The 11,054-nt window shown below is 41.4% G+C and overlaps 1 protein-coding gene across 1 annotated transcript; it reads right to left on the bottom strand.

Moving 5' to 3' along the window:
• Positions 1-3,352: 3,352 nt before the first annotated feature.
• Positions 3,353-5,913, bottom strand: LOC126561051 (uncharacterized). The gene is made up of 6 exons (XM_050216999.1): positions 5,764-5,913; positions 4,540-4,698; positions 4,361-4,448; positions 3,806-4,286; positions 3,539-3,722; positions 3,353-3,465 (listed from the first exon to the last, which is right to left on the bottom strand). The coding sequence occupies exons 1-6, from the start codon at positions 5,906-5,908 to the stop codon at positions 3,353-3,355; spliced, it is 1,170 nt and encodes a 389-aa protein (XP_050072956.1). The 5' UTR covers positions 5,909-5,913.
• Between the last annotated feature and the right edge of the window lie 5,141 nt (positions 5,914-11,054).

The raw sequence follows: 11,054 nt of genomic DNA, 5'->3' as shown, positions 1-11,054 counted from the left end.
AACTACTACCATCAGCACTTAACTTCCGTTTGCTCAAGATATTAGCCAGCACAAACCAACGCCACACCACAACCGCTCCATCGTCTATCGTAAAACTGGTGTGCAACGCAATATGGCATATGTTAATCCAATGTCATTGTATCCACGTTCGAGAACCTTCAAGTGCTGCCTAGCACTGACACGCTACAGCAGGAGTGAAGCTATCGTCACTATCGCTATACTGCGGCGATCTAGTGCAAACGTGCCGCGGTCAGAGCATAACCACAACAACCACAACAACCAACGAACGGTGGGAGCGGTGGTGACGATGAAGGCGAACTTGGGCTGTACCGTACCAGCTGATCCGCTGCACCGAACGCCTCGGCTGCTTTTGTAGCGCGAATGACATGAAGTTTGTTATCTTCGTTGAAGCAATTCAACAAACGTAATATAGCATCACTACGGTCCTTCATTATCGCGTCGCTGATAGTGCAAACAGACAACCATCCGAGAAAGCTCGGTCAGGGCAGCTGCAGCACGGTACCAAAAGTTGCACATTAAGCGCAACTCGTTATCCTCGACCAGCCAACGCTCAGTTTACCGATGCTTCGCACAAAGCAGCAAGAAATTTATCGACGAATCAACGTGCATACATAATCGATAAATGGTATGCTGCTGTGGCTTGTATCCTCCTCCAGCGGGAGGAAACAGAGCTGTTAACGAACTTTTCGGCTGACAGCCATGAATATCATTGCTGATGGATTATCCTTACCAAACCATGCAGCTCGGCATGGCACACGTACCTACCTACCTATATCGATCAACGTGTGACAAGCATCTTTCGATATGATAATTCCAACCTTTTCAGTTTTCCCCCTTTTCCAGCATCCACTCGTCGTTTGTTATTACTACACAGCTACACAGGAAAATAAATATAATCCCTACCCTCGCTCGCATAATATTGTATCGACCATTCTTTATGTCGGTGTAAATTATACAACTCTTTCCCTTCTGCTAAACAAAAGCCGATAAATCACAAAAGAAAACGGGATATTCATGGACAGGCAAAGCGTAGAGTGTTTGTTGTTTCAGGCATCAGACATAAACTATCCGGCACCCAATTTAAATGCGATTATACTACGATACAGTGATTTTTGCTGTTGCTTTTAGCAGGCAATCCAATCAAAATGTTAACTATTTTCCATGAATGTATTTTGCGATGTAATTTCAGCTTGCATCATTAAAGACTGATTCTTGCATACGTGTCCTAGGGGTGGTTTAGTAAGTTTTTAAAGTAAACTTTATTCCTGGAAATAAAAAAATTAAAAAAACAAACGAATATCCTTTATTTTTACACATATGAACTTATGATAAATAAATTGGATAAAAGAAATAAAATTTTTACTACATATATTCAATAGTAACTCAACAAAGGCACAAGACTAATTATTTACGTTTTTAGCAAAACATTTAGCACAGCTTCTCTACTCATCTCCAATCAAATTAACAGCAAATGATAAGCGCGAGCTTTACAAAATGAACCACCCATTCGTGGACCAATAATCGTTAACCACCGTAATGAGCTCGTAAATATTATTTTCAACAGCAATTGAGCTAAAAACACATCCGATCCACAGCGAACCGATCGGTAGTCGATGTAACTTCAATATTTGTGTTACTATTGAAACCACACTCCACGGGCTTTACGGTTCACACAGCAAGTGTGCTTTGCTGTCCATGACGTTAGCAGTACGTTCTGAAGCGTACTTCAAGCGTCTAACTACTAACTCACACGACACAATCAACATCTACCATCAATTGCAATGGTTTAGAGGCGTTGCATGTTTGCACCATAAAGTAGATGTTTAATTATGGTCCAATTTTCCAATCTTCATTCTGACACGCTTCGTGAGCTGTGATGCTTCGGAAATCGATACATTCGTGCTTTTTGGGGATTATTACAGACTGCAGTGAAACCTTCATTGACAACAAACGAATCACAGGCACGGCTGGCTATTTAATTGATCGAAATCTGTCGTATCAACATGTTTCTTTTTTACTAGCAGTGAGTGTCATAGCGCAACATTGTCATCAGTACGAAAATTGTTTTATTTATAATTACAGAATCCCTATACTAAACTGTGCGTTACATGTAATCATTACTCATTTTACAGCCAATTTACAACAACCAGTAACAGGGTATCCAAGCAATTTTTGACATTTTCCTAATGATTGTTAACGTGTGCCCAAATATTTTTGTTCCTGTCCCGCAATTTTTTTACACATTCCCATATAATTTTAGATTATTCCACTGATTTTGGATTTCGTCTTGGTATACTAGTAGTGAGTGAATTTCTCTCTCTATTAGAACGTAAAATTTTACCAGAATTTTTTCGTTTCGATTCGATGAAAATACGTTTTCAAGGATTTCGATTTTGTACACTGATTGGGCGGTGCTCCTTACAACAAGACAATATCACGTTGTTCAATTTAAATCATGCTAAAAATTATTTTGGTAATACATCAACTATATTCTATTTTATTTAGTAATATCAACTACAATTATTAATAATATGAGAGAATAATTTATTTATACATTCTAGTTAATTTGTATCCTACAACAACCCTAGAGTAAGGCTTTACAGAGTTCCTCAGAGTGCGCATAAATTTTTATTCAAGAAATTTACACTACGATCTAGCATACCAAAACGAAATCAGAAATCAGTAGTTGAAACCAAAAATATATTCCGACGTGCCAAACAATTGCGGGACAGAACAAAAATATATGGAAACGTGTTAAAAAACCTCGAGACGAGAACAAAAATTTATGGGAAAGCATTGCGGAATGATCAGGAAATGGCAACTGTACTTGTTAATGACAGAAATGGCAGAAGCTGGAACTGTTGAAATGTTGCTGGCAAAAACAATCGACCATCAACTTACTAGACTCATCTGTGCCTAGTCGGAGAGTATGTCCATGCTATGAGAGATTGTTCCAGTAAAGTTTCCTGGTGTGAAACGAAAAATATTATTACATTTTTTCGGATAGCTTGCCTGTTATGAAATATTATGACTGTTTATTGCACAATTAAGTAAAACAAACCTTCATTCTTATACGAAGAATCGTAATAAATGACGAATTATTTGCTTGCTTTAGTTTCATCACTCAAACGATAGGATTGTGTTTTATTGTTGTGTTGAACCGTATCTTGCTTTAAATAAATTATTATTATTCTCTATCTACAAAACCAATTCTTGTTACCCTCAGTCAGCATACAACACTTTTTGTATGTTCACTTTACACTTTAATCGACAGCATCAATTGTCCATTATCTTAAAGCTTAACGTTTCTTTTCTCGCTCACTTTCCATTCTTACGCTGCTGCACAGGCATTCTGCGTGTAAAGCAATCGGAAACCTCGATTGGCCGCGTCCGGTGTTTCGTTTGCATTGGTCACCGTATAGACGACGAACGGTCGTGCAAAACCTGCGGAAGAAGATGCAACTAAAACATTTAAACTTTTGAAGCTTCAACTTTAGCACCACCAAACTATACGTACTCGTGACACCCGGAAACCCAAGACCGCAGAACCGGTCGGAAGTTAAGCCGCTAGGATTCGGTATGATAACGAAATCGGTCAGACAGGCCGCACCGGTCACACTCAGCATTGCCATACCGAGCAGAGCCGGATCGACAGCGACAGCATCACCGGTAACCGTAAAAGCGTACCTATCGTCTGGAGGCTGGATGGATTGGAGAGCAAAGAAAAACGATTCAATTTCCCACACGATCGTTTTCTGTCATGACTCTAAACGCGCTATCTTACCAGTGAGTAGGTTATAGAACATTTACCAGCTGCAGGTCGCATACAAATGCCATAGTTGGTGTTGGGTAGCTGTCGGCTGCCCCGAGCACCAGCCGCATTTGTGGACGGATTTTCTCCCAGTCCATAGTTTAAGCTACTAATCTCTCCGGTCGGTTCCGTGTAGTACTGCAAACACCCAGCAGGAGCACGTTCTGAGCTGGCGCACGCTATCTGTGACAGCTCTATATTCCACAGGCGATTAAACGACACGTCACCGTTGGTAGCGATACGCAACGAGATAGGACCACTTCCGACAAAGTTCACGTACAGATGTTGGCCAGTGTTTTCGCCACAAATTGGTACCACCGACGGGCTAGCCCCGACGATCGTTAACCGATCAGTATTGCAGGCCCCATCACCGGTCGGTTGGCTGAGCGTTAGCGTACGGAAATCGATTCTTAGCTGACAGATCCCACTGGACGGAGTGATCGTAAACGTGCAGCTGAAAATGTAACTCTCTTGAGTGCAATACAAACTCTTCAAACTTACGATCATTCTCCCGGTAAAGTTCCTTACGTTCCACCTCCACCGTACGGTCCCGGATAGCCCGAGTTCGTAAAGTATGTACTGTTAAGAGTTGTGGAGTCTCCGCAGGATTTGGTATCTGCAAAAAAAAAAAAAGATTAACCGATCGATGCACAAAAACCGACAGAGACCACCCCGCAGAACGGCCATTATATTGACATTATACTCACACACGCAGCATACGGCCTGGTTTGTACGGGTGCTGCACGTACCCGACGCTAAGCCACCGTTGTCTTTGCACTCGCCCGCTATCAAACAAGTGCCAGATAGGCCCGAGGGTGATGTGCACGGAGCGTTCGCAATACGGCCAATCGTGTAGAACGGAAAAACTGCACGCAAAATAAAAAAGCAGAGCAAAGAAATTCACATTCACTAACCAAAACTATGGCAAACATCTCCACATCTATGCCGGTGCACATTTTATGCGACAATGGTGGATGTTTGGTTCAGTTCTTTCTTTTTTTGGATGAAATATTTCAAACCCTTATCTGCAACACCGGAAAACAACTTTGTCCCACCGGACTTTATGATGTGTGCAGGGTTGTTTCAATGAAAAATGGACATTTTGCTTTAGGATGATGGTGGCATACGTGCACAAGAATTAGAAAAAAAAACATCCAAATTTTCGTTTCAATTTAATTATTTTTAGTACGGTTAAAGCGAACTTTTACAGCACGTGCTTTATCGTAGCATTTCAGTGCAGAAAAGTGTCAAGATTATAATTCCAATATTTGTTGAATGATTAATTTTGCAAGGTGCGATGATATTTTTAGATAAAATAAATAAATATCAGAAATTATGATTTGATATATTAAGCCTCATCTGTTCTCCGAAGAGTTTTCTAATATTTGATTGTAGTTTAATGTTCAATTTACGTCTGTTCCTCAATATTCGAAGAATTTTGTGTTATGTGTTTTTATCATGCAATTTTGCTTTTTTTATCTTCTTTTATGCTTTACTATTTTATGTCGATTATGTATATATTTCTAATACTTTGCATAATATTTGTATCACGTTCTGATTTAATATTATTCGGAAAAAATGTAAATAAAATATTTAGAACTTGTTTGCTCTTCATATGCTTTTCATAATTAACATCAAATATATACTTTTCGACACACAAATACTTTAAGCATGACTATTTCAATACCAATCACTTTTCTTGTATTTCCACTTCAATGACCCAACGACATCATCAATTTATACCAACTCTTCACCCATAAAACTCACACCTAACCGATAAAATAAAAGTAACACACCACATTTCAGCAACACGTCGCAATAATTTCTCCCTCAAATTTTTGCTACACTTATTTTGCCATGTTTTGACACCAATTCGGTGTCACACCTTAAACCACTCTCTCATCACTTCACCACACGCCTCAATAACTCACATCTTCCACTGCGTTGCGCCGTATGCACGACATCCAGCTCATTTTTCCCCTCCGCTCTCGTTACATTCGATAGCTGCAGTGCATCGTAACAGCCACAGCACGCAGCCAGCATACCAGCACTTAAGACCGCCGACCACCAATTCATTGCACTGCAAATTAATTACTCTGCGTTGTTTCGATAACCAAAGGGATAAAACTTATTGTGACAGCTTCCGCGCTGCTACCGGAACGAAAACACCTATCCGTATCCAGAACGCTCGCAAGACTACGGCCGCACATTGTTGCACAGGCGCTGGCTAGCTTCGCCGTTCCGCTCTGGAAAAAGGTGATAATTCCGACACGCTCGATGCGTTTGCGGAAACGTGTGGCGTTTGCTCTTCGGCTTAGCCCTAACCAGGCGCAGCAGAATCTTTCGCGCCGTATGAAGATGTTCCAGCTTCCTCGCTCTGTGCAAGGCACGAAAGGAACGGGGTAAGAATACGGTCACCTGAAACGCATGACTTGGTGCGGCACGGTGACGGATGGACTTTCTTTTTTCACGCGTCTAAACAGAGAGTGAAAACATGCCGGGAAGTGTATTGATGTTTGCACTGCTGATTAGTTAAACTGCGACGATGCTCTTGATGATGATGCTAGACCGTAACGAATGTGTGCCACCTAACCTAGATTTGCTGTTCATGATCTGCAGTACTGGGCGTACGTCACAAACGCGCACAGTTACAGTAAAATTCCTTCCCACTGCTTTTGTGTCATGTAATAATTGTAGGAAAACTTTATTCCTGTCTTATAAATATGTTTTAAAACCACTAGTGCCCTTTCAGAAATTTCATGTGAAAACTTTATGGAGCAAGAATTTCGACGGATTTTAAATCAATATTCAAAACCAAACACATGCGACTACAGATGTCGCTGCTACTATTTAGCGCTATCGCTTCATCTGTCAGAACTGTCATGCCTGAGAGATGACAGTTGAAGTTTTACTATTAATGTGATCTTAGGATTGTTTCTTACCTTTCATTTTCTTCTTTGGCACAACAACTTGAGAGATCTACTCCATCCTTTTCTGGCTTCTTTGACTTGGATGTTACTCATAGCTCAATAACCTATCTTGCGTTGCGACCCTATAAGTCTTGAATCGTGTATACTTTACTTATTTCCTATGAAATCGTCACTACTAACTAATTTATTTATTACTTTCAGTTTGTTTCGGGTGAATTCAAGCAACGAAATGTTTGTAGTCTATTCCACTTCTGTCAACTCTCCATTTAATTTAATGCCTTGCTTCCTTGGCAATGGCATAGCATAAGATGTTCTCTTTGCCCATAAACTCTAAGACCTAGCGATCGAGAAATGTTCTCGATCCGAATGCTTTCCACAAACCGTAACCAAGTTCTGCTCCTCATCAATGTCATACGACTTATCTTTATTTCTTCCACTCCATTGCCTGTATCATTCTAAAAACAGGCCAAAGCTTTCAGCACATTTTCATTCAATTACGGTTGTTAGGCTGGATTTTTCCAACGGTTTTTTTTTTTCTATCCATGATAAGCGATTGTAAGATAAGCGTCCTATTGAATAGCAAACGCGAAACTTTGCTCTGCTTGTTATACGTTTTCCTGTTATCTTTGCACCGCAAAACGAACAGCCGTACCGAAGAGCTTTCCAAACAAAAATAAATATCACATACTCAATGCATTTTCTTACGAATCATCACATTCACACAAAAGAGGATTGGGGTTTTTTTTTTTTGTTGTTATTTAGAATAAAAAGTCGAATGCGAAAATAAACCATTTCGCACACTCCTTTCCCATCCATTTGATAAGTTTCGGCAAGTGACGAGTGAAGTCTACATTTCGATCCTACAGCAACACACAAATGTGTCAAGAAAATGCCACATAATGTTTTTAAAGTATGCTCTCTTTCTTTCTACTGCCCGCGACGTTACATGGTAACACACATACGCTACAATCTGCAACCAGCTTGATCCAAGAACAACCAAAAAGGCATCAAATTTAGAAGTCAGCATAAACCACCGAAACCTTCCGCCTTCTTTTACCACCCACGGGGGAAGGGGAGAGGGGGGGGGGGTGTTAGCGGGAGGTCCACCTACACCACGTGGGGTGAGTTTATTTGTTTTGATCTCATACGCCATAAATATACTCTCACAATGGTGGTCTCGTGAAATACACTTACCTTACCTAGTTATATCTACCCACCGTTACTACCTACCACTACCGGGGAATTCTTTGAGCTTACAAACACACACACACACACACATTCATGTTGTGTGCATGAATGTTTGCTTCCGTTTCGTTTATGAAACACAAAAAAAATTGGAAGGGACTCCGAGCGGATCCTGCTAATCCACTTGATGGGATTCTATATTTCATGGACGGATTGGTGGAGGGTTTTTATGGCGCGGTTACTACATTCACGTACATACAAACACACACACACACACACACACACACACACACACACACACACACACACACACACACACAGTTTCCCTCACTTACTTATGGATGTTCTTGCCCTTCGTCCCGGCCCCCCTCATCGTCAGCTGTAATGGGTGAAAGAGCAATATTTTTTGTGTGCTTCCCTCTTACCATCCGGCCCCAGTAAACATCTTAAGAGATGTTTGAATGTGTTTTAAACGGGGTTTTTAGTGTTTATCTTGCACAGTTGCTCATAAATATTGCAAAAATGGAAATTTAGGTGTTAAGCGGTTCATCCGTGTTGAAGAGTGAATTCGAACGCAACAGGATGTGGAGTGGAGAAAGAAAAATTCTAAATCGCTATTGCTTTTTCTATAACGCGTGATAAATTATTGACGTATATCTAACTGTTATAGATTGTTATTGTTTGCAGCATGTCGAGTGGATATGATCAAATAATGGAGCAATATTTGCTGCACTTCCACGAAGACAAAACCAGCTAACGCTTCTGGGATTAAGATTAAAAAAGCAGTAAGTAGTTTCATAGTAAACTAATGGAAATTATGCCAGTAAAATATGATTACTTTAAAGTTAAACATTTTGAAGAAGCATCTTCTTCTTCTTGGCCTGCTCAGGATTGAGCACGTCTCTTTAACATGGCCAGGACTCCAATCAGTTTCAAGGAAACTCGGTCTGGGGCTACAGTCCTAAATCCACGGCTGCATCCGATCTCCGACAGGTTAGACTCTACTTGATTTAGCCAACGAGCGCGCTGTACTCCTCTACGCCTCGTGCCGATTGGGAGCATCTTCTTGGTGGGGTATGAGTCCGGCATCCCCCCCACGTGCCCCAGCCAACGTACCCTTCTACCTTTGACAACCGTCATGATATCATTTTCATGACGTTCATTCTCCTTCGCCACACGCCCTGTTTGCACACACCGTCAAAGATAGCCCTCAGCACCCGTCGTTCGAAAATGGCGAGTGCATTGGCGTCCTCAGTCAGCTTAGTCCAGCACTGCTACCCGTAGAGGACGTATCAAGGTGTAGTAAATCGTACATTTCGTGTGTTGTTGGAGTCTTCTGGATTGCAGGAATTTGTGGAGTCCGTAGCAGGTACGATTCCCCTGGACAATGCGCCTTTGGATTTCGCAGCTTACGTTATTGTCCGAAGTTACGATCGTACAAAGGTAGCAGAACTCCTCTACCGATCGACGAGATCGTCGTCGTCAATTGCTACTGTTTCGGCTGCCCCGGATATCGAAGCCCGCGCTTCGCATGACATGCTCCAGGTGCGATGTTATACAACAAACAGGATGAAGAAGCATGAATGTACGGATCATGACGGAAATTGTATTATTTATTTATTAATTAATAATCATGACGGAACAATGCCATACCGTCGTTATGACGAAGATTTATGCATTAGTATCTGTATTTTACTATTACTTAAACCCCTAAAACAACTATCAGCTCTCCCGTTTTATAGCACTCGGTTATGTACGCCATAAAACTAACTGCAATGAAGATTGACCCGAGAAAACTAATTGCAATGAAGAGATGACATAAGATAAGATAAGGAAGGATTAGAAGAGCGGAGGTTGCACTTTCTCGGTGATAAAAGATGATAATTGAATTCAAAACAACTGGTAGCAGACAGTGATAAGCATATAAATTGTATGTATTAGTTTGAATTCAGTTGCGAGTGCTAAAGCCTGTGTGATATTTATAGTTTGATAAACTAATCTGATAAATCCTAGCGAAGGTTTGAGTTAAGTAGCCACATTATCTTACTGTTCTTGTTAAACTTTTTGTGAAAATATTAATGAAGCATCGTTAATTTTAGTATTTTTTGTATTTAATTTTTAAAGTATATTTTATCTGTTTTTAATGCAACAGACCACTTTCTCAGAACTACTAAACCATACTCAAATACTTCCAAACTCTATCAAAAGCTCTCTCTCTCTTTTATGTATTGTTTGTTTTCCCGGATGTATCAGTAATTCCAGTCCTCCCGATTTGCAATGCACTTTTTTTGTTGCTGTCCTGTTCCGAACACTCACTGACCCCATTTGCGTACCAAAAACACACACACAAACGCACGCATCGGAAAAGGATAAAACTACGAGATTGTATAAACATTTGCATGCAGTGACAAGCAACACAAGGAGTGGCCCTTCCATTTATCTCGTCCCCTTACGCTCTCTTTCCCAAGCCCTCCATGGCTCGGACGTTCAAATGACGATTCCCAATCACCGTACCTACCGTCCCAAATCGACCGACGTGCCCACAGACCGCCTCTTGTGCACTGTCACCGCAAAGAGCACGACCAGAGCACGACACCAGGGCCTTACCTTACCGCCGGATGACTTCGAAAGCCATTCAATTAAGCTAAATGTAATGAAAATGCTCTACCAAACTCGAGCCCGGTGCTTACTCTACTTAATTATATGCCATTTGGAATGGCACACCGGACAGTGATGGTGAGGCGGGCTGGGGTGGAATAGTGCGGGCACGATAGCAGTGACAGAAACTTCTGCTGAAACGGCTTCGAAATCGCCGAGACCGAGAACCAATAGTGCCGTTCAGATCCCTGTGTGAAGTTCAAGCGCGCGCGCTCTCTCGAAAGCGTACCGGATTTGTGTCTGATCCCGGTCTCAAGCGTTTGTCTCAAGCGAACCGACCAACAGGGCTTAAAACGACACAACACAGCATCGTTACCAACGTGGCAGTTTACTCCGGTTTTTGGCATTTTGGTGTGTGATTTTGTTGGCACATTTACACTCTAACACTTCGAACGCACGAGGCAAGCCGTTTCGGCGCTCGTCTCCCACCACAAGCTGAATCGTTTCAG

The sequence above is a fragment of the Anopheles maculipalpis genome, chromosome 3RL (assembly GCF_943734695.1).
Source record: "Anopheles maculipalpis chromosome 3RL, idAnoMacuDA_375_x, whole genome shotgun sequence".
NCBI lineage: Eukaryota > Metazoa > Arthropoda > Insecta > Diptera > Culicidae > Anopheles > Anopheles maculipalpis.
The sequence above is the reverse complement of the archived record's forward strand: the minus strand, read 5'-3'. Positions and strand labels throughout refer to the sequence as shown.